The 23,957-nt window shown below is 33.0% G+C and overlaps 6 protein-coding genes across 10 annotated transcripts; 1 reads left to right on the forward strand and 5 right to left on the reverse strand.

The window, feature by feature from the left end:
- The first annotated feature begins 3,922 nt into the window (after positions 1 to 3,922).
- On the forward strand, positions 3,923 to 5,389 carry RIC7 (ROP-interactive CRIB motif-containing protein 7). Its single transcript, XM_079003898.1, has one exon. It carries the CDS (start codon positions 3,938 to 3,940, stop codon positions 5,291 to 5,293), a length of 1,356 nt encoding a protein of 451 aa, XP_078860024.1. The 5' UTR covers positions 3,923 to 3,937; the 3' UTR covers positions 5,294 to 5,389.
- Positions 5,390 to 5,437: 48 nt separating this feature from the next.
- Positions 5,438 to 6,632, reverse strand: LOC145055544 (uncharacterized). Its single transcript, XM_079003901.1, has 4 exons — positions 6,292 to 6,632; positions 6,102 to 6,202; positions 5,909 to 5,981; positions 5,438 to 5,808 (listed from the first exon to the last, which is right to left on the reverse strand). The coding sequence occupies exons 1-4, from the start codon at positions 6,407 to 6,409 to the stop codon at positions 5,531 to 5,533; spliced, it is 570 nt and encodes a 189-aa protein (XP_078860027.1). The 5' UTR covers positions 6,410 to 6,632; the 3' UTR covers positions 5,438 to 5,530.
- A 151-nt stretch (positions 6,633 to 6,783) lies between these two features.
- GLTP1 (glycolipid transfer protein 1) lies at positions 6,784 to 9,111 on the reverse strand. Of its 2 annotated transcripts, none has more exons than XM_079003900.1 (7): positions 8,976 to 9,111; positions 7,873 to 8,007; positions 7,735 to 7,790; positions 7,505 to 7,635; positions 7,298 to 7,433; positions 7,080 to 7,211; positions 6,784 to 6,981 (listed from the first exon to the last, which is right to left on the reverse strand). In XM_079003900.1, the coding sequence occupies exons 2-7, from the start codon at positions 7,988 to 7,990 to the stop codon at positions 6,946 to 6,948; spliced, it is 609 nt and encodes a 202-aa protein (XP_078860026.1). In that variant the 5' UTR covers positions 7,991 to 8,007; positions 8,976 to 9,111; the 3' UTR covers positions 6,784 to 6,945. The 2 variants fall into 2 exon arrangements, with proteins under 2 accessions (XP_078860026.1, XP_078860025.1); XM_079003899.1 differs by lacking the exon at positions 8,976 to 9,111 and adding an exon at positions 8,953 to 8,972.
- A 776-nt stretch (positions 9,112 to 9,887) lies between these two features.
- Positions 9,888 to 13,020, reverse strand: LOC145055545 (rab GTPase-activating protein 22-like). 3 transcript variants are annotated; one of them, XM_079003902.1, is made up of 11 exons: positions 12,801 to 13,020; positions 12,402 to 12,518; positions 12,147 to 12,242; positions 11,860 to 11,963; positions 11,410 to 11,723; positions 11,242 to 11,330; positions 11,051 to 11,156; positions 10,846 to 10,943; positions 10,494 to 10,745; positions 10,294 to 10,377; positions 9,888 to 10,195 (listed from the first exon to the last, which is right to left on the reverse strand). In XM_079003902.1, the coding sequence occupies exons 2-11, from the start codon at positions 12,507 to 12,509 to the stop codon at positions 10,175 to 10,177; spliced, it is 1,272 nt and encodes a 423-aa protein (XP_078860028.1). In that variant the 5' UTR covers positions 12,510 to 12,518; positions 12,801 to 13,020; the 3' UTR covers positions 9,888 to 10,174. The 3 variants fall into 3 exon arrangements, with proteins under 3 accessions (XP_078860028.1, XP_078860029.1, XP_078860030.1); XM_079003903.1 differs by having other exon boundaries at positions 12,402 to 12,524; XM_079003904.1 differs by lacking the exon at positions 12,801 to 13,020 and adding an exon at positions 12,693 to 12,793 and having other exon boundaries at positions 12,402 to 12,524.
- Positions 13,021 to 14,587: 1,567 nt separating this feature from the next.
- Positions 14,588 to 15,900, reverse strand: LOC145055547 (large ribosomal subunit protein eL14y-like). Its single transcript, XM_079003905.1, has 5 exons — positions 15,796 to 15,900; positions 15,609 to 15,710; positions 15,102 to 15,231; positions 14,917 to 15,029; positions 14,588 to 14,792 (listed from the first exon to the last, which is right to left on the reverse strand). The coding sequence occupies exons 1-5, from the start codon at positions 15,796 to 15,798 to the stop codon at positions 14,739 to 14,741; spliced, it is 402 nt and encodes a 133-aa protein (XP_078860031.1). The 5' UTR covers positions 15,799 to 15,900; the 3' UTR covers positions 14,588 to 14,738.
- A 3,453-nt stretch (positions 15,901 to 19,353) lies between these two features.
- LOC145055548 (casein kinase 1-like protein 9) lies at positions 19,354 to 23,220 on the reverse strand. 2 transcript variants are annotated; one of them, XM_079003907.1, is made up of 15 exons: positions 22,819 to 23,220; positions 22,526 to 22,640; positions 22,361 to 22,401; positions 22,197 to 22,266; positions 21,925 to 22,073; positions 21,748 to 21,843; positions 21,583 to 21,653; positions 21,412 to 21,473; positions 21,251 to 21,314; positions 21,069 to 21,153; positions 20,636 to 20,762; positions 20,464 to 20,537; positions 20,302 to 20,362; positions 19,928 to 20,043; positions 19,354 to 19,831 (listed from the first exon to the last, which is right to left on the reverse strand). In XM_079003907.1, exons 2-15 carry the CDS (start codon positions 22,599 to 22,601, stop codon positions 19,553 to 19,555), a joined length of 1,371 nt encoding a protein of 456 aa, XP_078860033.1. In that variant the 5' UTR covers positions 22,602 to 22,640; positions 22,819 to 23,220; the 3' UTR covers positions 19,354 to 19,552. The 2 variants fall into 2 exon arrangements, with proteins under 2 accessions (XP_078860033.1, XP_078860032.1); XM_079003906.1 differs by having other exon boundaries at positions 22,792 to 23,220.
- Positions 23,221 to 23,957: the final 737 nt, after the last annotated feature.

Raw genomic sequence — 23,957 nt, forward strand, 5'->3', positions numbered from 1 at the left:
ATCGTTCATTTGATACTGGTTGGAGTCTGTATTTTTCTTGTTTTAGACTTTGCTAGCTGTGTCGTTCATTCGATATTGTCTGAAGTCTGTGCTTCCTTTTTTTAGACTGAACTAGGCGTATCATTCAATCGATACTCTCCTGGAGTCTATGATTTTCTTTCTCCTTAGTCAGCAGTATCACTGCTGAGACATATGTTATTTTCCCCTGTCATTTTACTTGTGATTTTCTCATTATTCCTTTGAAAGTCAATACTGTATTCTAATAATAATAGTATTTTGGGGAAAGTTACTCTTTAAAACATAAGTTTGTCGAGTCTTGGTAGAAGACTGTTATTATTTAGAAAATATAGGATTTTCAGGAAAGGACGCTAATACACCGTAGATTCTAAACTACTATCTTTAATACAGTTATTTTGAATATAAATGCGTATTTATACAAATGACACTAAATACTTATGGACTCACCAGCATTATAAAATGCTGATACTCGCTTTCAAAATAACTTGTATTCTCAGGTCAGTGATAGACAGGTACATCCCAGGAGCTTTTGTGGAGACAACCTAGTACCGATCTGCATCTATGTTATGTTCTATAACTATTTTGATATTACTATAACATGTAACCGATGTAAAATTATTACTATTAATGCAATGGTTGTTGTACTTTGATTACTATACTACATATGTTGTGATACTTGACGTGACGTCATCCACCCCAGAACGTTTCCGCCGTTCCGGTTTTGGAGTGTGACATAATTGATCTTAAGATTTTGTCACCCTAGATTGGCCCACAAGACACGATAACTTACCAATGATGATGATTATTGTGGAATAAGCTTCTTGAAAAGCCCTAGATCTCGAAATTTTGGTGGAGGAAAGGAAAGTGTTCTTGAGAGAACTTGGAATGAGAGTTTGAAGTTGTGTGGGTGTGTTCTCCTTGTGTTCTCGGCCGAAGAAGAAAAAGAGAGGGGAGAAGAGAGAGAGTTGCATGGATACATGAGTCTTGCATGGTAGTATGGGATGTAATTGTTTTATTATTTATTATGTAATATGGAGGTGGCACCTCCAAAGTCAACCTCCATTTCCCCTTTTTTTTATATGTTGGCCGAGAATGGGCTAAAGAGAGGAATGTGTTGGGCCTTTTTGAGTTTAAGTCCATAATATGGGCCCAATTTAATGGTTTTTGGCCCATTGGCCCTCTTAAAGACATTCAGGGCCAAATGTTCATCAAGTATGGGTTTTATGGCCCATTAAGGCTAATTAGGTTAGTTATGGCCCAAGATGGTCCATTAGGGTATTTTATTTCATTCTAGGCCCAATATGGTCCAAATGTTAAAATAAATGGAAGTGGGTCCAATTAGAGCCCATTTAAGAGTTCTAAGCCCAAAATAGTCAAATTGGAAGCTTATTGGCCCATTAGGCCCAATAAGGAAATCCTAGTCCATAATGGACTTAAACCGGGATTTCTAGGGTTTCCAATTCTTTGTTGACTATTTGAAGTGCTTGCATAGAGCATTTGATGGAAACTTTGTTGTTATTGAATAAGCATCATACGTGCTTTCACATTTTTGGTTCACAAATGTTATCATTGTTGTTGTTACATGGTATAGAATTCCTAGTTGTGACAGATACCTCGTCTCATGCATCCATCGAAGTACACCCGACGTACCTTATGTACGCTTAGCGTACTAGGGTCCTTAAGCCAAAATAAAGAAAATAAGATGCTAAGAGTTTACATGACATATCGAGCATTGCAAATATGAATTGTAAGAAAACATTGGAAGCCTATCATAGACAAATTTCACTCAAATTTTTCGAGTTGGAAAGCAAGATCTCTTTCATTTGGGATAGAGTGACCTTATTGAAATCAATAAATGGAAGCATTGCTGCATACTATTTCTCATTATTCTTGGTTCCATCTTGTATTTTGGATGAACTTGAGAAGATGAGAAAGAGGTTTTGTATGGGGAGGCACGACAGGATATAAGAAAAAAACCCACTGGATCTTGTGGGACAAGGTGCTTGCTTAAAAAAAAAAGATGGTGGTCTAGGGGTGGGTTCCCTTAAGGCTCAAAACATCGCCCTAATTACGAAAAGGTGTGGTGTATTAAAAAAAAAGAATTTTATGGTGCAAGGTAATAACGGGACCATATAATCTTGTGAGAAAATCAGGGGAAATGTTGTTTAAGAAAACATTACCAAGAGTGTAGCAAAACATATCCAATATTTTTGAGTGTACGTCTAGTATTGGAATATCATTTTGAGTGAGAAAATAGTTTTAGTCCAATCATACTCTATTTTTTACCCAAAAGTTATATTCCTAGGATATTTCATTCTTCCAACTTACATAGATTGTCAAACACACTCATTTTATTAATTTGGTTTTAACAAATATATAATCTATATTTTTTTTCATTATCATAATATTAAATAAATAAGATTATATTTATAACACACTTATAACTTTTATAAAATACGTTATCGTTTTTAAAATTTCCAATATGTATTTAACTTTTTATATGAATTTGATGAACAAAAAACAAACTTTATATTTATAATTAAGTAATATAATTTAATATATAACAAAATATTATAAATATTAAATATTACATTTAAATTATAATTAGTAGATAAAAATAAACTAAAAATGTATAAATATATACACATAATAACTAAAACCGACAACGTAAAGTTTATCCTCATTTGAGAAAAATGAATAGGATAACACCATATATGGTGTAATCTTATTCATATCCTTCAAAATAAGGGAATAAACTATCGAAGATTGAAAAAGAATAGAGGAAAAATGAAAATAAGAGTGGGAGATACTCTAATCATAATTTGGTGTTGTTTGTTTTTCTGAGACAAAATGTTTGCAGTCTGCGGACCATATCTGCAAACCTCTATAGTGGAAGAGGTGAACCAAACGTCTGCAGTCTAAAAGAAGAAGACTGTTTGTTTTTTAACATCTGCAGAGTATTAGAATAAATTAAAATCTTAAATTGTTTTTTTTTTTTTTAAAAAAACTTAAAAGATTTTTTTTTTTGATAATTTTATGACTTCATTATAGATATTAACAAATATAGATTAATTTTTATGCATTATTGTATAAAAAGTGAAAATAAAATGGTAATTATTTTATATATTTGATAAAAAAACCAACAAACTTTGGTCGTAAAGTTATATCTAAATATTGTAATTATGGATAAAAAAACTTAACACATGAAAATAAACTTTGATTTTAAATGAAAATTTTCAAAGTTTTTATTTTACCTATTCAATTACATCAATTAAAAACCGACCATAAATATTTTTTTCAAGAAATGAACGATGTTGCATTAAATAATGTTTTATAAAATTTGGTACAAAAAAATATAAAACAATATTATGATTTTTTTTTTTCATATCTATATAAACACCTCCACAAAGTATTATTGTAATTAGATATTTATTTATAAATTTATCACAAAGACCATGATTGTGTTATCAAACATTTTTTTCTTTTAAGTATTGTAATTTTTTTTCTAATTTATTTATCATAAATAAAGTTAAAATAAATCTAAGTTAAAAAAAAGTATATGTTGTTTTAGGTTAGAAGATGTTTAAAGACTCCGGTCCATGGCTGTGCCAAGAAGAGGACGCCCAAACATTTTTAGGTCTACAGTCTTCAAAAAAACAAACAGTCTATAAAACCTCACACGTGATCTGCACACGACCAAAACAAAAATCAAACAACAACTTAATCTTCAAAGAATTTTAGAATTAAAAAAAAAAAAAAAAAAAAAAAAAAAAAAAAAAAAAACCTTCAGTAAAAAATAGTCTGCAACATAGGTTCTATTTGGAAAATAGATGGGTTGTGAAAAAATTATACCCATATAAATTTATACAAAGAAACACAACATATGCATTTCAGTGCTCATAGAATTTCACAGCTTTCAATGGCGTTTTCTTTTTCAAGATATGCTTTCGGTTTCTTGATGTTTGTAGTGGCATGTTTTACAATTGGTAACTCACAACCCATGCTGAACTCAGTTGAGCAAGAATCAGTGTACCGAGTGCTTGAATCGCTCAACTCTGACGTCCCATGGCGGTCTCTCTTCCCTGACGATCTCTGCTCCTCCGCCCCACACGGGGTCGTTTGCGACTACGCAAGCGTCACCGGAACCCTAAACATCGTCGAGCTTAGTTTCGGGTACGTTTCCGATTTCAACTCCAACCCGACCTGCTCACCAAACTCCACTCTACTTGACCCGTTTCTCTTCTCTTCTTTTCCCCACTTACGTAAACTCTTCTTCTACAAATGCTTCACCCAACAGCCCGTTTCTTTACCTGATCTCTCACGGGTTGGTTCGGTTCTTGAAGAGCTTGTATTCATCAACAACCCAACCCTTTTTGGTTCATTGAGTGACAACATCGGTAACATGACTAGCTTACGCCGGTTGATCATCACCGGAACGAAAGTTTCCGGCAAAATCCCGGTTGGGTTTGGCGAGTTAACAAATCTAGAAGAAGCTACACTTTCACGAAACAGTCTCACCGGAGAAATTCCGGAAAATGTATCAAACTTGAAGAAACTTAAAGTTCTTGACCTCAGCCAGAATGGGTTCAGTGGAAATGTTCCGGGAACAATAGGAGGATTAGAGAATCTGTTGAAGCTCGATTTGAGTTCCAATTATTTTTCCGGCGAAATCCCGGAGACGATGAAGGGTTTAAGGGTTTTGGAGTTTTTGGATTTGAGTGATAACGGATTGGTGGGTGGTGGGGTGCCTTTGTTTCTGTCCGAAATGAGTAAACTAAAGGGGGTGTACTTGAGTGGGAATGAATTAGGAGGGGTGATTCCCGACATATGGAAGAACTTGCGGGGTGTTAACGGAATTGGGTTATCAAGAGTAGGGTTAGTCGGGGGAATTCCAGTTTCAATGGGGGTATTTCTTGGAAATTTGAGTTATTTGGGTCTTGATAACAACAAGCTAACAGGGGAAGTCCCAAAGGAATTTGAGAATTTAGAGTTATTGAGCGAGTTGAATTTGAACAACAACAATTTGAGTGGGAAGATACCCTTTTCTGTAGGGTTTATGAGTAAAGTCGGAGGGAAGTTAAGGTTAGAAGGGAACTCAGAGTTGTGTGTGGATGAAGGCGTAATTAATTCATTTTACAAGGTGAAGATATGTAACGCGGTTGAAAATCCCAGATCTGCCCTTGTCTATGGGTATGGCATTAGCTCTTCAAGGAGAGTTGGTGATAGTACATGTTGGGCATTGATTTTGGTTTGGGTGGTTGTTAATTTGTTATGATAGAGACGATTTTGATGTAGCTAACAAACCAAATCAAACCAAACACATTTTGTTATGTGACTTGCAAATTGCAATGGGAAGAATGTAATTATAGTTTGTCACGATATTAATTATATAGTTCGTTTAGTAGTGATTTTGAAAATTAAACGACCAAATTAGAAAATATACAGAAATTAATTAATTTTGTACAAATCTAAGATATCAAAATACATCATAGTTGGATGACTTGTTTTGTTGTTATTCTTGATCGGTGATGTCGTCTGGTGCTTTAGACTTTGATACTTTTGATGCCTCATCACCTGACCCATCCTTTGGTTTCTTTTTCCGGGTCCTTTTTGGGACTTCGGGCAATGCCTCATCCCGGGCGTGTCGGCCTTCTGCACCGCGTGTGTGGTGTCTTCTGGGCTGCCTTGCTTTGGTTGCCTCTTTGCTCTCCGAGTTCATATTTTCCACTGATCGATGCCGGCGATGTCTTGCTTTTATTTTGTCTCTTCGAGACACCTTTTGCCCTGAATCTGTAAAAAAAAAAACAATAATCGTCCCATTAATAGCTCTGCTAATTTTGTAACATTTGAGAAATTGAATTGGGAATTAGGAGTTAGGGTAATAAATAACCTTCAGAAACCCATTCAGGGCCATCACTTAGGTCGGATGATGCGAATTGATCAGGTGTACCATATCCCTTCATCTGTACCCACAACAAAAAAAAAACGGGGATGAAAGATAATACAAAAAGATAGAAACAAGGATTGGTTGTTCATGTTCATAATTCACACCAAACATATTTACAATTTACATGCATACATACCCAGCTGGGGGATTCTTGTGCGGGTCCATCACATCCTACATGAGCCAAATGCTTTACATCTGTGGGACCACCAATTTGTATTTCTTGTTTTTTGTCTTCCTCTGCAAAATTTTCAAATTCTGTTATTATCCTAATCCTATAATAATTTATAATTTATAATTAAAAGGCAGGAGAGAAAGAGACTACTGACCAAAAACTTGAGAGATATATCTGAGGCCTTTAAGAAGCCCTTTCACCTTCATACTACCCATCGTTGGAGGAATTATGATGATCTTCAATTTTATCAGGATGGGGTCGGCTGACCCCATAAAATGTCAAAACCCAACTCAGATATATACAATACAATACAATACCAAAAATATAATGGATTCAGATATAATAACCAGGGTGATTGGGGAACCCAGAAAACAAAACAAACAGATGTAATTGGGTATTACAATCAATGAGAAGAAAATAGGAAGAAGCTTGGGATCGACGTATGCATGCATGAAGCATAAAAAATTACCTTATCATTAATTTATACCAATTCAAACTAGTGGACAAAATTTAGATGTAAATGAGAGGTGGTTGAGAATTGAGATAGATAGATAGATAGATAGAGGGAGAGAGAAAATAAATATCCTTCTCATTGGCTTGTACTCTGTGCATCTATAGTTGCAACTTGCACCAATTTTATGTCAAGTAACAAAAAAAAAAATACGTTTTATATAGATGTTGATTATAAGTCTTTAACAGATCATTAACTGAAAATGGTACACATTCATAAAAGCATATATCATAGTCTCTTCTTCCTCAATCAGGTTCAACAAGTGAGAACCAACAACTTTATCATCAGTCAATGTCATTACTTTGCTTTCATATCATCCAGACCAACGCTAGCCTGCATGATAAAATGAAAATCAAACAAATTAAAACCATAATTTTCATGGAATAAATTACAAAAAAAAAAAATTAAGTTTTATAATAAGATGATCTCACCAAGAACTTGTGGTTCTCTTCAAGAAGAGGTGTGAAAGTTGCACAAAATTTTTCAATATCAGAATTGATGTCACCTTTCCCACCCACAACATCCATGAACTTCTTCCTATCTGGAGCAAGCTTCATTGCCACCTATGAATCCATTTTGGAATAAGAAATTGGAATAAGATTAATTTATTATTATTAAATTATAATAATGTAAAGAAGTAAATAGATACCGTGAAAGTTGAACTGGCTAACCAGCCATGGTATTTCTTGAGTGTCTTAGTGTAGGCTTCAGAACAAACTTGTGACATGCTCCAATCCTTGTGCTCCATCAAGTTACGGAATAAAGCTACTATGAAGTCCATTGCTCTGAAGGGTATTTTGGGGTTTTTAATTATTTGTGATAATATATAACTGTGAGGGTAGAATCGTAAACTCACCTAGTTAGCCACAATAGACCATTGGTGCAGCTGGATGAACCATCTGCTTTCTTAGCTTCAACCTCAACCCGAACCATACTGTATAGTTTCTCAAATTCAGATGGGTTGGATAGATACTTGTTCTCTAACCTCTGGTGGAAGAGAAACAAATAACCAAATATATATAAGTGGAAAATAATATATTAATATATAAATCAAAATGAAGGGAAAGGGAAAGGGTTAACACTTACTGTTATGTTACCACCAACATCAGTTTTGACAAGTGCCATAGCTGCTCCGAAATTGTCTAGCAGCAGATGATAAGAGAATTAGAATGAAGGAGAAAACATCATGACAAAGTAGTTGTTACTTATAAAGCAAAACCTTACCAATAACAGGTAATATCTGTTTGCAGACTTCCAAGAAAGGTTTAGAAAGCATTTCGCCTTCTTCAGACTTGACATGTTTCATTCCTTCTAAAGCAGGAGTAAATACTGTCCCTTCCATCTTCAAAATTGAAATGACTGCAACAGTAATTGATATGGGTTAGATCAAATGCTTAAATTTGCTTCTTTTTACTGTAGACAGTTGGAGATGAAAAGCAGAAAATGTAAAATGTAAGCAACAAAGCACAGCACAATCCTTATACCACACAAGTTTTAAGTTTCAACTTAAATGCTTATGAAAAGCCACATAATTCACCTGAGTAGAGGATAGTAATACAAGAAGAAAATAGTCAACTAAATTCTAGAAAATGAAGTTGATGTATATCACAAACCATAATTATAAGTCTAAAAGTCTAGATTATCATTAGTCCCCGTGTTGCAATTAGGAGCACAAAAACTCTATGTGAAGACTGTAAAACCACAATCCCTACCAGCAACAAAGATAAGCACAGCTACAAAATTAAGTAAACACCAGTTACAGATCAGGATACTATTTGATCCTTACTTGAAACAGTGTGCAACAATTTGGATCATCCAATTCACACTTTATAAAAGCCGTATGACCAAATGCTTCAATAACTCAGCTGATCAGAGGATTTACATTCAAATCTAGCTATATGACCAAACGAATCATTAACCCCATAGATCAGAGGGTTTACGTTTAATTCTAGCCATATCACCAAACGAATTACAGAAATGAGGTCAAACACATGCAGAAAAACAGCACAGACAATCTAGAGCACAAACGAATTACTACAAAATTGAGGCAAAACGCATGCAGAAGCAGAACAACAGCACAGACAATCTAGAGCACAATTGGCAAACGTAATATCAGAAAAAACTTGCATAAATCAAGAGAAACATATACGTAGAGAAAGAAATTCGATCCACAAACCCTAGATTCATATTATCATGGAACTCAAGTTCAATATTTTCAGAAGAATGCAAGTAGATCTGAGCACAATTGATTAATCAACACAAATACAAATGTATAGATCATCATCGTGAAAAGAAATTAAGTACAGAGATCTGAAGATTCGAAGAACCTTTTGCTTGCAGATAGTTTAGCTTCAAGTTCGCCTACAACAGACGCAGTTTTTTTCTCTTTGAAGTCTCGTTGACAGTCAATAACGATTTTACTAATAAGCTTCACGCGGAAACCGATCATAGAAAGAAATTTTCAAATTAATCCCCTAAGTTATTATCTGTGACATTCACACCCTTAAATTTTAAATAGCTTAGTTCTTTTGACACTTACATAATTACAGTTTACAGTTTACACCCCCTTTATTTTTGCTGACTATGGAAATTTATAATGAAGAACTGTTCGAAATTCAAGTGCATCCATTATTAATTTTTTGAAAACGATTTTTTTTCTCTATTCTTTCACAATTAAAGATATTTCCCTTGTTTGGCTTTGGTTGTGGTCATAAATTTAATGAAATAATCAGACTGCGTAATTAGTCTTGTTTGGTTATCATTTTTATTTTACTTGGAATGTGCTATCCTCTCTTTCCTCCCTCCCTCTTGGACTTTCAATTTTTTGTTTTTGGTTTTCCTACACAATTAGTTGAAACTAGATCCCGCAAAATCGATCGAACATGTCGACCTAATCATAAACCCAAACCAAAATTTAACAGTTCAATACATTTAATTAAAAAGTTTAGGTTAGAATTAATTATAACAATATGACAACACATATAAATGTATATATTTATTTTCATTTTAGATTCTATTCTTTAATTTGGCATTTATAGAATCCTAAACCTATTAATTGATAGTCATGTTCTTTCTAAATCGTACCAATTACTGAGTTTGTAACTTATTTGATAAGTCTTAACTTTTTTTTTATCATACATGTAAACTGTAGAGTGTGAACTTCATATGGGTCAACCCAAGTTAACCCATTAATATAACATATCATGTTAGAAAAAAAAATTATGATTGTGGGGCGAGGGTTATGGACACGTTCATCCATTTGAGCTGCATCTTAATGATACAAATATACAACCCATACACATACACGATCTCTTTACATTACATAACATTACACACATTCTCTCACGAACACAATGAGACCCACGTGGGTACATGTGATGTCAGTCCTGCTAAATTATGCTAAACCTGGGAAAACTTAGCACAAAAAATACATTTATCTCTAATGGACAAATATAAAAATCAATAATCACACAACAAATACAAAAATTTAAATTCGTGACCTATATCTTAGCTGCCTTGAAACTCTTTAACTTTCAGGAATTCTAGCCTGAAACCATAATTAGTCCAGCATTAGAATCATAATATATAAACCGAAACTGCATATGTGTATATATGTATGAGTGTATGTAAGGATGTGATGCTTGCCTTGTTTAGATACTTTTTGTGAATTTTCAGTGCTTCTGACAAAGCTTTTTTAGCATCCAAGCTTCCCGTTATATCACCCATGATCTGGAATCATAAAAGTCATAAATGGTCTTAAATTCTAGGCCAAATTTCAACCAATATACTTTATTTTTTTATTTGGCAAAAAATTCTAACAAATACTTATATGATTTAAAGAGAACCTGAGCAACATCATCTAGGCCCTTAGCCTCATTCAAAAGTTTCTTGTTTTTGGTTTCTAGAACACCTGCAACCAAGAAAACAGCAAGAAGACTTTTTTGATCTGTGCGTCCATTCTTCACGTTTTTTCTCTCATATTTTCCATACTGTTGAAGCATTTTCTTGCTTAATTTTGTTGTTACAACAACTTCACTCGAACCATTTGAAGCATAATGAGCAAACATGTTTGGATTATACTCCATGGCCCACATAACCTGATTTCACATTTTTAAACAAAAACATCATCTTTCATCTTTCCAACTTCATACAAAAAAACAAATGAGTAATAATAATACTAATATAGATCTCTTTTACCTCCCATAGATATAACGCATCTACAAAAGAAAATTCCCTTCTGAAAAGCACCATTAGCATACGAATTGCAAACAAATATTCTCCACCATCCAACCCCTCTGATTCAAGTAAATTAAATAAAAAAAAATGTTGTCGATTTATTTAAAACTTAAAAAAAGCTTTTACAATAAATAGCAGATGAAAGTTGAAACATGATAGTACTTACCAAGGTGTTGATGAAGCTTTGGGTCAACAACTCTCATAACTTGTGAAAGTATGCTGAGTTGTGATTGCACTCCCATAGAAGTTGCATTAGACCTGAAATTTTCCCTCTTTATAAAGGAAACCAGAGATTAATCATTCCACATAAAGAAAATATAAAATATGTATATAAAATAAACGCATACTCATACACACCACTCTACGCATTGCATGCTCAAAGCACCAAAATGCATCTGCTTCTTCTTCCAAAAGAATAACCATTGGGGAACATATATCATTCATTCCTGTTTAAAATTAAAAATCACATGAGTTTTATGTCCTACAGTTGTTGTGACAGAAGGGTATATATATAGTGGTTCTCACCTTGAACATAACCAATATCATCATCTACCCAAGTATATATAGCAAGAACATCCCATAACTTGGCTTGATTAGCTTCATTCTCATAATAAACAAGAGAACGATCTGTGCGTACTACATCCAAACCTATCTGATGCAAGCTCTGTTTCCACTGAGTCACTTTCTTGTCGGAATCGGCATCAGAATCTGCCAATTCCATTCCATTGTCTTCTATTGGTTTTCCATCATCATTGACTATTGGTGACATCACAAACTTCCCACTACCAACAATGGGTGCCATCTTTTTGCATTCCTCTTTCCATGAAGCATATTGTTCCCTAAAAACAAAAATAACATTTTTACTAAAATGTCAGTGTACAATTTGATTATCAGAAGAGTAAAACATAGAAAAGATTAGAGATAAATGGCATATGTAATTAATGTACTTTACGTGTTAAGTGAAGAGACTACTACCTCCTCTTTGCCCTGAGGGCTCCTCGTTCCTCAGACGTACTGTTGGGATCATAACACCCCAACAAAAATTCCCATACTACCCCTTTAATTGATGGATGAATGCCCTGGAATGATATAAAAGAAGAAAAAAGATTACTATGTCTCTACCCCTATTTGTATCCTCCTAAGAATATATCCATATTTTGAAAGTTCAATAAAAAATTGGGAATTTGATTGTCTATTATAGGTTTTCAAAAATTTCATTCTTTTTGAAGTAGAAAATTGTAAATCTACAAGAAAAACAGTACCCCTCTTTGTATCCTCCTAAGAACACCAGCTATATCCAAATGACCATCTTTATCAAATGCAGCATTCCATCTTCTTTCACTTAAAGTTTTCCCAACCTGAAACAGTTAAACAATCACCAAGCTTTAAACATTGTGACAGGATTAGTAAAAATGAGATTTTAAAAAGCATATCTAAAAGTAGAAGAATCCAGATACAGAAATTGCACAACAAACGAAAAAATTAACAAAAAAGCAAGCGATGAATTTTGAACAAACCTTGGGTTTGAAGCGGGTCTTCGGAACAAGTTCTTGGCACTCTGGCCTAACCGGAAAAAAATCTTCCATATCGCCATTTGCATTAGAACTATAAATTCTCTTCAACATAAGACAGAGCTGCAGCTAACACGCACAGAAATCACACCCGATTAGACGCCAAAAATCAATCACCCTACCCAATTCATAAACCCATACATAAGCTTAAAAACCCTAATCAATGATTTCTTTTTAGTTTCCAGTATCTATACTAACAACTCAAGCTTACAAATTGTGTAATTTCAATCCACTTACCACCAAGATTATCACATAACTTATCAATTCATGACAGAGAGAAGCAACAAGGATGCAAATAGACTTAATTTCTGTAGAAAATTCTTAGATATGAAAGGATTCGCGCACCTTGTTTCAAAAACTTTATTGGGAATTGTGATGAAATACCGAATCCGGGGATATATAACAAAATTTCCGATGAGACGAAATTTTCTTGGATCTCAACAGCGATTGATGGACCAGAAACATGAGAATTAGGCGACCAAAATGATCAAAATGCAAATCAATTTGTATATTCGAATGATTTGAACCTGCTTGCATATGGTGGTTTGAATAAAAAATTAAAAGTTATTGCTGGTTTTTTTGTGTTTTATCTGTCTTTGAATTGAACCCCTCAACTATGTATAAAACCAAGTCGAACCCTTTAAGCTATATAATCGTATCATTTGCATTGAATTCTTTTAAAAGAAAAAAAATATCCCTTAAATACAATAATTACAGAGTGTTGGATGACTAAACATAATGTATTAAAGATATAATGTTTAAAACTTAAAAAAAAAAAAATTGAATTAGGAAAAAAGAAACATACGACAAATTTGTTACATCATAAACGTGTATAGTATAAGTAGTCAATCAACAAATTACAAACTCAAAAACTAACTTTTTTAAGTTTTGAAAATATATCACTTTATACTTTATATTATATATTATATTAGATTTCATAGCTTTTAACTTTAAATGGATATATATATATATATATATATATATATATATATATATATATATATATATATATATATATATATATATATATATATATATATATATATATATATATATATATATATGTCGGTCTATCGTCTTTTGAAAAGGTCAGTTGCCCTATTGATGTATTATAGTTTTGGATGGCATATCAAACTTTTTATACAAAGACCATATTGTATCCCTATTTACTTTTTCTTAATAGGAGAAAATATAATAACCACACGATGAGACGACAGAATTGTTCGTTGCTCTCGAAGTTGACCAATATTTGTCTTGTACTTAATAGTTAATACCCACCTTGTGTATTCGTCATGTTTGTATTTATCTTGAACTTGTATAAGTCTTAGTCCATACATCAAATTTGCAAATTATTTTCTTTTTTCTAAAAGATATTCTGAAAGTTTTATAAATTCTCATAAGTAACAACGTTGTTTGGATTTTATCGGTTTAAATATCTAAATAATATTTTTTTGATTCAATAACCGAGACTTCGATTTTTATAAACAATCGTCATAACCGGATATAATGGGTTTCGTAGTAATTTTGCTTAATTATAAAAAACTTTGAATCGTAGATAAACCATTATAGTTTCGAACGTTTTGGTTTAATATTCCCGATAATTTTTTTTTGGTTTAACAAAAAAAAAACTTCAATTTTTTTAAATAACCATCTTAACAAAGGAAAGGGTTTCACAATTATATTTATGCCATTATGGTATGACAAATCATTTTGCTGGATATTATAAAATCTTTCATAACCGACCATGAATATGAAAATCAAAAATATACGAAAGATTATTTGGTATCTATTTTTACTACTTTGCCATAAGAATATCATAATATTCTATTGATATATCTAATATTGATCATCAATTTTAATGACGACAAAAGTTGAAACATAGACAATAAAAATCAATATATTGATGGTTTTTATATTTTGTTCCGTTGTATAATAAACTTGGTTTTTAGGATTGCATTCAGGAAAAAAGTGTGTTTCATATTCATATTTGACTTATGTTATGTTTTCTTTCAGAATATGAACGGTGTTTGAAATATGACCTAGACGACCAACCTCCTATCCATATTTAACTATTTTGACTTGGCAATTTGCAAAAAAAAAAAAAAAAAAAAAAAAAAAAAAAAAAAAAACCATGAAGCAAATATAGAAGTTCAAAATTGAATTGGAAAAAGTTTCTAACAATCATTTGTAAAAGGTCAAACATAAGCACCTAGAATCCAAAACTGGTCAACTCAACAACAATTCAAATAAACTGTGGCAAAATCTTGAGCACAAATGACAAGATCATGCAGTCTCCTTCTTAAGCTTGGCTAGTTCTTGCCTAACAACACCAGCCTTCTGCAAGATCAGAAAACAAATACACACAATGAGGGGAAATTTTTATAACCTAAAAGAAACAGCATCTGATCATATTGTTAAAAAGAATATTATAACAGAAACTAAGCATAAGAGTAATGTTGACCTTTATCTTTGCCAACATAATCTTGAACCTATCAAAATCATTAAGAGATGCTCTCTTCTTTTGAACAATGAGCTTTCTTCCCCATGAACTGCTTTCCCACTTGTTCTTAACATCTGCAGACGACAAAAAACTTCATACAACATAGATCCCATGAACAACTGCCATCCAATTAAAGTGATACCTACCTGCAGCCTCCAAAGCAGCAATGAGAGTTTTCTTGTTTGGAACTCTGTTGATGTCGATCTTGATATCTGTGAGTGTTAGCCTCTTGAAGTTCATTTGGCCCCTCACCATGTCAGGAGAATCAACAAGAGCCTGCAAATCGAAAAGGGGAAATTAAAACAAGTGCACATTGTTTCCAGCATACTCATACAGAAATTAATCAAATTAGTCGCAACATTATATGTTTTTAAGGAGCTTTAACGAATAAACTAGATGAAGTATGTTCGATCAAAAGATAAAGCAGAAATCGCCGCAAGCTCATAATCGATGACATACGATCCTATGTTACAAACTACACTCTTACAAATTCACGTGACCAAAAACTTCTAATGATTTTCCTATACTTAAGATCATTTCAAAACCTAAAAGAAATATAATTACGATATCTAGAAGAATGCATTGTTTCCAGTTATCATATCATAGCAATAACTTGAGCTAGTAACAAGATGCTTGTAGTGAGATCGAGATACCCTGTTTTGATCGATGACATCGACGATCACAACGAGCTTTCCATAATCCTTTCCGTAGTTGACGAGGGCTACTCTTCCAATCTCCACGTACCTCTTGAACGGCTACAAAAATCAAATTATAGACATTATCAGGCAAAGATCAATCAATAAAACACACAAAGAGATAAAAATGGGGGTCACATTCTACCATTTTTCAGGCGACCAGTTGCTCAGCGCCTAGGAGAGCAGAGACGGTGTGGATGAATACGATGAAAATTAGGGTTTTTGACGGAGAGTCCCTTTTATAGTTAGGGCTATTCTTTGGGCCGGACACCTATAAGTCCTACTTGATATATTTAAGCCTTGTCCAAACCAGCCCGGCCCGAACTATCAAGCTTTAGGCCTTTTCGAATAAACATGCAGATCACCCACCAAGTTGTGTAAAGGTATAAATAATTGTTTCATGTATAAGATTGTGATTGTAAATGTGGATCGGGATTTAAAGATACAGCTAAAATTAATTAGTTTTTAAATTACTTGTAAAATTTTATTTGTGTAGCATTAGTTAAAGTGTGATATTAATTAAAGAGAAATTAAGGATGCGTTTGGTTGTGGAAAATTTTCCAGTTTTCTAGAAAAAAAATTTCAAGAAAAACGGAAATTTTGAAAACGTGTTTGGTTCGTTCAGTTTTCCAAAATTTTCCAAGAAAATGAAAATTTTCAGTTTTCCAAATTGTATGTAAATTAGAAAAGTGATTTTTACAGTTTTTCAAAGTTTTCCAAATTTTTAAGATGGAAAATGAAAACTCTCCCGGTTTCAACTAAACGCGTTTTCTAAAATTTTCATTGAAATTTGAAAACGAAAACTCAACTCTATTTTATAAAAACATTTTCTATGAAAATGTTTTCAGAAAATAGGGTTGAGTTTTCATTTTCAATTTTCAATGAAAATGCACCCTAAATGTTTCTATATTTTCTCTATCTATCACTATATTTATGTTAAATGATGACAAATATATTAAAATATTATTAATTCTATTAAATATGACACAAATATATTAAAATATTATCTATTCTATTAAATATACACATGTCAGCATTTAATATGGGTATGGATGAGTAGAAAAAAAAAAAAGGAATGATGATATTTAATTTCTCTTAATTAAAACATCCATGGTGAAATCAATTTTAATTTCTTTACCGGTAACCATAATTTTTGTAACTACAAACCACAACATTTAGAATGAATACATCTTAAGTATAAAAAATAATTAAGATCACTGTGATCGCAACTAAAAACACAATATTACAAATGAATTAATTGTGTGTTGTTTGATGTTTTACATAATTCAAGATGAATGGATAAAGTTATGATGCACTATGAGGTTTCTTGCGATCTAAGGCACGGTTTCAAGTTGAATTGACGTTTTTTAGTCCATGAATGAAATTTATGAGACTCGAAATATGATGTATGGAATAAAGACTAAAAATATAGGATCAAATCAGGAGAAGATCTTACGTAGTTGAGTTCTTAAGATTCAATTATAAATCTTGTTGCATGACCGATATCGTTTTTCGCTTATAAGACCTCAAGATCATGATTGAGAACTTAACAACCATCATTTGATTGATTGTTTTTTCAATCTTTTTTAAATATGAAAACAAGAGTGTTGTACAAAGTATTTATGGCAATTATGATATCATTTTTAAAAGAACTTCATTGGATAGTTCTTGAAAAATAAAATGTAAATTGTTTCTTTTCTTAGAACATCAAAATTAACAACTCTTAGTAATCTCTCATCTTTTCTTACTCCCACCACAATCCACCACCTGGCCTCATCGCTTAGTCGATCTTTAACAATGTTTGTTAGGATTCTTAACGAAGAACTCGATCATAAGTATGATAATTTCTTTTATTTCTCAAAACATAGATTAAAGATAATTACAACAAGATAGAAGGCAAACATACAATATTTATTGCTAGGCCTTTTCACTTTTTGAACTTGTACATATGAATAAAATTGGAACTCAGACACCTAAATACGATGTTGGCATGCATATAGATACGGTGTGCGTATGAATGTATGTATATATGTATTTGTTTATAAATCTGATAAAAATGTGAATAATACAAGTATCTTTGCAATTTGTGTTTTTTTATACTAGTGTCCTTACATTATTTATTTAGTTTAAGTCGGCGTATAAAACAAAAACCATCAAAAAGGAACAACAAAAAACATAGTTTACTAATGTTACTATTTACGAACATAAATAAAATGATTTTATATTTAATATTTTTAGTTTTTAGGTTATGTTTGACATACTAACTGAAAAACTATCTAATAAAAAATGACTTCGGATAAGTTGATAAGCTAACTGGATGATATAAAATGAGATAAAAAAGCGTTTAAGATGATGAGATTCTATAACTTTTTTTGAACAACGGTTTGGTGCAGCGGATGGTGACATCCGATAGGGCAGTATGCTATAACACCTAACAAATTTGGGTTCGATCCCTCTTCGAAGAGATAACAACATCATCCTTAGCAACTAAGTTTCCCATTAAGGAGCTTCCCTTTGGATACAGATAGAACTCGACACCATTCTTCCAGAAACCCCAAACCTCCTGGGAGGGGAAAACTGGAGTGTCCATACGCCCGGTTGAACTGGACCTCATTGGTAGATTCTATAACTAATTAAAGGTATATTTGGATTTTTTTTTATAAATCCTGAAAAGCTAGTCTAATTAATTTTTTTAAAAACTAGCATATAAACTACTTTTTGAGTTGTCAAATATGACAGTTTAAAAAAATTCGAAAAATAAACTAACTTATAAGCTAGTTGTGGCATGACAAACACAACCTTAGTGTGACATTCTAATTTCGACATGCCCTTTTTCTCTTCGGTACTGGTCAGATGATGCTTATCAAGTTTAGGTTCGGTTGTAGACTTCCAAGTAGGGATGTGCATTTGGACCTGGTATCTGAACCACCGAATTCGGACCGGACCGACCCGAATTAGGTATGAATAAGTTATTTGAGTCGGTTCTCGGGTATCTATTTTAGCCCAAATCGGTTCTCGGGTTCTTCAGTCCGGGTTACCCGAATAAAGGTTTAATCGGGCTAAAATGACCGCCCAGAAACTAATGTCACTTGACCGATCCCTCTTATCTCTTGCGTATTGTTTATTGTCGTACCCACCGATCGAAGTTTACAAAAAAAAAAAAAAAAAAAAAACTACTAAAGTCGTTGCCCTATCAATGTTTAATATTTTTTTCTTGAACTAGATATAAAAGTTCCTTATTTTGGACATTCGGGTTATTTCAAGTTTATTTGGATTATTCGGGTTATTTCGATTCAAAAGCATAGTGTACATGTTATTTCGGTCATTTCGGGTTAATAACCGAACCAAAACTTGTATTGTCTAAACCGAACCGGTCCCGTATTAGTAATAATCGATCCGGGTTTCGGTTCCAACTTTTCATTGAATTCGGGTTTCGGGTTGGTTCCAGCTCAAAGCACATCCCTACTTCCAAGTTCCAACATCTCTCCTTGAGTCATGCGTATGCCTCCACCTTGAGACTTGAAGCACAAATTATAGGGACGCAATTGGATATTCTATTCTTCCCTTTGGATCATTACCACATTGAAAGCTAGGAATGCTTTCGTGTTCAACAACCACCATTATCCCCGTTGTTGATCATGGATGGGATAAAATCTTTGAAGGTGACCAACATTCACATCAAACAACACAACAATCGCTCTCATAATCATCAATCGCAATAAGCAAAATAATCGAAGAAATAACCACCGACACCATAGCATTCAAGTATAACCTTAGTGTTTATAACCATTACAAATACACAGACCCATCCAAATCAAATCTCCTAAAAATACAAAAGTAGAAAACCGAAAAACAGAAATCCTCCTGTTTTTTTTTTACAATAACGGTAATCTTTTTACCTTTCACTTCCTGATTTGAAGGAACTCAAAGCTCCTGAGCGGATCTTCACGACCACCTTTAGCTGGACGAGAAAAACCCGATGACTTGGCATCATAACCTAAACCAAACGATGCTCTTTGAGTAGTAGACGTGCGTCCCCCAGCACTTGACATGATACGGCTCGATGATTGCCCTTCAGTTGGTGTTTGTTCGCCCGATGAACTTGGTCTTGTGCCTGAGGCTGCAGCATATTTTGACGAGCTCCCGTTTCGAGAAGATCGCAATTTGTCAGAATCAGGTTGCTGTAAACAAGAAAACGGTCAATGGTTCGAGTCTCCGCAGCTACAGTGTAGCAATTTCAATTTCAATGTGGATTCACCATGAAGATATAATCTTACCACATCCTTTGAGGAAGTCATATCATCGGGAGTCCGGTGTCTTGAAAAGTCGTAGCGGCCGCCGGTTGCTATATTTCTTCTTGGGAATGCATCTAGTGCACGGGAATCTTGACCACCTGTTTAACAACACAAACAATTTAAACATGTCATGTACGCGTGTAATGTATACCGACAAGTATATCTGGCTAAATAAACCGTCTGAATGAGACAAAATGTATACATAAAGGGACTGAATAAACCGTCTGAATGAGACAAAATGTATACATAAAGGGACTGAATAAACCGTCTGAATGAGACAAAATGTATACATAAAGGGACTGAATAAACCGTCTGAATGAGACAAAATGTAAAAGTTATCTGGCTAAAAGTAATACCCGACGTTCTTCCCTGCTTTTCCATAGATGTTCCAGCATTTATCCCCGTGTTACCCGGAAGCTGCAAAAACAACGCCATATATCACTACACACTCTTCAAAACCAACATATATATATATATATATATATATACACACACACACACACACACACTATACTTACCCGTGCTCTGGAGCTGGCACTGATTTGAGGATACTTCAATACCGTCCAATCAAAGACATAGTCAAACTGATAGCCTGCATAACCAACATAAAACAGAAAGAAAATGATCAACAAACTTTGATCGATTGGGTTCTTGAAGATGAGTGAGTATATAGAGATTTGAAGGGACAACCTTCACGAATAAATAAGTCTCTGAAAAGCCTCTTGAGGTATGAATAGTCTGGTTTATCCTCGAATCTCAATGATCGACAATAGTGAAAGTATGATATAAACTCCGATGGATATGATTTGCATAGCACCTATCAAACATTTTTTTTGTAAATTTCAAGGACAAAATATTGAAAAGCACAACATACTTACATTTATTTGTGTATTATAACATTGTACTTTCAATTTTTTTCTATTACAACATTGTACTTTCAAAACTTTTCTTACCAAGGCGCTGTATTTTGAAAAATCTACCCAATTATAGCATTGTACTTCTATTGTTTTGTTATTCATACATTATACTAAGAAGATTTTACTATATCATAGAAATGAAAATTGCTTTGAATGAAAATACGTTGCTATTTCTTGCACTTAGCACTATACATATACCACAGTACCTCAATTGGAGTCAACATTTTCTTTTCACTAATCTTGTCATATTTCTGCTTCTTGTTTCCCGCTTTCAGTCCTTGCCATGGAAGGCTAACACAAAGACAATCATTAAAATTAAAGGGTAAAAATGTAAAATACAACTAAAATTAAACAACTTACAAAAATCCAACATTTTATTTGTGCTCACCTTCCTCTTATAAAATACATAAGAACGTAACCAAGAGATTCCAAATCATCCCGCCTACTTTGTTCTACAAAATCCACAAAATGTTTCAATTTTTATAAACTATCAAAAAGATCAAATTTTTATACTCAAAACATTGAAGTTATAAAATATAAACCGCTCACCAACTCCAAGGTGTGTGTTGACACTTGCATAACGAGCTGTACCCGTGAGATTCTTGTTTTCCCTAACAAATGAGTTCCCAATCAAGATTAGACCCGCCTGTGTACCCGACCCGACCCACCCATTTTGCCAATCAAACATTGCAACTTTCATGAGAGGAAAATAGACGTTACCTGTATGGTATGTGTTTATGAGTTTGAAGATCCCTATATTTTTTCGCGAGTCCAAAATCAATCGCGTACACCTGTCATAAAAAGGAGCATTAAAAGATTATTAAATTTTCATTCATTGAAGCGAGACTGAGCCTGATGTCAATGGGACAAAAATTATTAAATTACCTGATTGGCTTTACGACCAAGGCCCATAAGAAAATTGTCAGGCTTTAGGTCACGATGAAGGAAACCCCTTGCATGCATGTACTCAACTCTATTTAACTGTGTAAGATTGTTGACATGATTGAATGAGAAACGATTTATCATTTATAAGAAAAGGGAATAGCTTTTTTGAACACTTACTAGTTGATCTGCAAGCATTAGGACAGTTTTCAAGGAAAATTTTCTATTACAATAGTTGAAAAGGTCTTCAAGACTTGGTCCAAGAAGGTCAATAACCATGATGTTATACTCCCCCTCAACACCAAACCATTTCAGGTTTGGTACTCCCGCTTCATTCACAGCACAAATAAATGAATTTAACCGATTAATTCGCAAGAATACACCAATTCATTATAAGTTATTAGAAAAAGTGATTATTGAGATAAATGTATAAACTTTAGAGAAAAACTCACTTCCTCCTTGGAGAAGCCTATATATTTTTGATTCATAATGAAGCTGTGGATGCCTTGTCTTGACAGATTCCTATACGTCAAAATGTATTTTAATTTTTGTAACAGAAATTATGATAAGAGCAATCATAAACACTAAAGAAATCATCACAGATGGAAGTTAATACCAGTTTAACAGCTACTTCTTCGCCAGTTTGAATATTAACACCTGCAATATCATCAAACAAGAAGATTATCAACAAAGGAAACATGCACGCATATGTATACGTGTATGCTCGTATATATGTATATGGAGATAACGCCTAAAATCAATCTCCCAATTATGATTATACCTAAAAAAAGTTCACCAAAGGATCCACTGCCAATTTTCCGACCAAGCTTAAACTTTCCACCAACAATATGATCCATAATTGTTTCTTCAAATTAACTTTCAATCCCCACTCAGATCTATATATACGTAACAAGACCTTAATTAGGGTCCAAGAAAAGTTACCCAACTTAACAATTTCCACAAAATTCGCCAAATCAATAGCCGATTATCATCCCATGCACCAAAAAATGAAGATTCCGAATTATATAAACAATAAAACGAACAAACCCTAATCGTAATTGCAATGAAAGCTACATTATCAATCTGCGAGCCCTAATTCTTTAACACCCGCTAAAATTTGGCACCATCATCAACGTTTGGCAATCAAGAATTACAGGGGTTCACCCTATTCGCTGTGTTTTCTTGGGATGACGAACGAACGAAGATTGAGGAATTAGATAACGGGGAAAAAAAAAACCAAGATTTTATGAAATAATAATACGATTGATTTGTGATGCAGAGAGTAAAAATGCGATGAGAGAGAAACAGAATTATATAAAAAAAAATGGTATTTTTATATGACTATAATGTGTGTATGTGTGTAAAGATTCAAGAAACGTGAAACGGAAGAAGAATGAGGGGAGAGAGAGAGGTGAAAAAGGAACGATGGATATGTAAGGAGGATGTTGAAGAAGAAAGAAAAGCAGGGCGTCAATGTTTTGCTTTTTCCTCTGTCCTTTCCCTTTTATTTTTACTTTTTGTCTCTATGCTTTTATTTGTCTACCCTTTCTTTTCTAATTACGGTCTTCCTCTCCAAACAATAGAGATTTTGATAGAATCACCACTAAAATAACAAAATGGAAAGTCTCATGACATTTTTAGGAAATTATCATAAAATATCATTCATTGTAGGTGTGTTTGGTGAAGAGTTTTCTTAAAAGTTGTTGGCTTCTAAAAATGAAAGTAAAAAAAATTGTTCACGAGTACAAAACTAAAACTGTTATTTTAAATAGAAGATTTATAATTTAAAAACTACTACAAATAATTTTGAAAAGTTATAGTTTTTGACTTTTTTCAATCTTTTAACTTCCACCAACAGTTATATATATATATATATATATATATATATATATATATATATACTAACTTATAAAAGAAATCCTACTATTTCTATAAATAGATCCAATAAAATAATATTATTTTTTTAAGACGTTCAACTCTCTAAACGTAAAGTACAACTAATTATGAATAAAATAATATTAAATTTTAATTTGATTACCTTTGAAATCTTATCTCTTCCAAATATTTGACCCGATCTCTTATCTAATGAAAATAAAACAAATAATCCATTATATAGGCCCTTTTATTTGTAATTTTTTAAGCTTTATTTATTATTTATGTCCTCTAATCGAAATTGACCAGTCAGTTGTAAAATCAAATACTTTGTTCAATAT

Source organism: Lactuca serriola, chromosome 5 (genome assembly GCF_051521515.1).
Source record: "Lactuca serriola cultivar US96UC23 chromosome 5, Lser_US96UC23_V15, whole genome shotgun sequence".
Lineage (NCBI taxonomy): Eukaryota > Viridiplantae > Streptophyta > Magnoliopsida > Asterales > Asteraceae > Lactuca > Lactuca serriola.

Excerpts from the sequence above, each read along its gene's own strand:
- RIC7 (XM_079003898.1), top strand. The coding sequence starts at position 3,938 with ATGGCGTTTTCTTTTTCAAGATATGCTTTCGGTTTCTTGATGTTTGTA.
- LOC145055544 (XM_079003901.1), bottom strand. The coding sequence starts at position 6,409 with ATGGGGTCAGCCGACCCCATCCTGATAAAATTGAAGATCATCATAATT. Across the intron at positions 6,203-6,291 it reads ATATATCTCTCAAGTTTTTG|AGGAAGACAAAAAACAAGAA; the intron begins GTCAGTAGTCTC and ends AAAATTTTGCAG. Across the intron at positions 5,982-6,101 it reads CACAAGAATCCCCCAGCTGG|ATGAAGGGATATGGTACACC; the intron begins GTATGTATGCAT and ends TTGTGGGTACAG.
- GLTP1 (XM_079003900.1), bottom strand. The coding sequence starts at position 7,990 with ATGGAAGGGACAGTATTTACTCCTGCTTTAGAAGGAATGAAACATGTC. Across the intron at positions 7,636-7,734 it reads ATGTTGGTGGTAACATAACA|AGGTTAGAGAACAAGTATCT; the intron begins GTAAGTGTTAAC and ends CTCTTCCACCAG. Across the intron at positions 7,434-7,504 it reads GGTCTATTGTGGCTAACTAG|AGCAATGGACTTCATAGTAG; the intron begins GTGAGTTTACGA and ends AATACCCTTCAG.
- LOC145055545 (XM_079003902.1), bottom strand. The coding sequence starts at position 12,509 with ATGTTGAAGAGAATTTATAGTTCTAATGCAAATGGCGATATGGAAGAT. Across the intron at positions 11,724-11,859 it reads GCCCTCAGGGCAAAGAGGAG|GGAACAATATGCTTCATGGA; the intron begins GTAGTAGTCTCT and ends TTTTGTTTTTAG. Across the intron at positions 10,944-11,050 it reads AAAGCTTCATCAACACCTTG|AGGGGTTGGATGGTGGAGAA; the intron begins GTAAGTACTATC and ends TACTTGAATCAG.
- LOC145055547 (XM_079003905.1), bottom strand. Across the intron at positions 15,232-15,608 it reads ATGTCATCGATCAAAACAGG|GCTCTTGTTGATTCTCCTGA; the intron begins GTATCTCGATCT and ends TTCGATTTGCAG. Across the intron at positions 14,793-14,916 it reads TTATGTTGGCAAAGATAAAG|AAGGCTGGTGTTGTTAGGCA; the intron begins GTCAACATTACT and ends CTGATCTTGCAG.
- LOC145055548 (XM_079003907.1), bottom strand. The coding sequence starts at position 22,601 with ATGGATCATATTGTTGGTGGAAAGTTTAAGCTTGGTCGGAAAATTGGC. Across the intron at positions 21,654-21,747 it reads TTGGTCGTAAAGCCAATCAG|GTGTACGCGATTGATTTTGG; the intron begins GTAATTTAATAA and ends TTTTTATGACAG. Across the intron at positions 20,044-20,301 it reads AAAGCAGGGAAGAACGTCGG|GTGGTCAAGATTCCCGTGCA; the intron begins GTATTACTTTTA and ends GTTGTTAAACAG.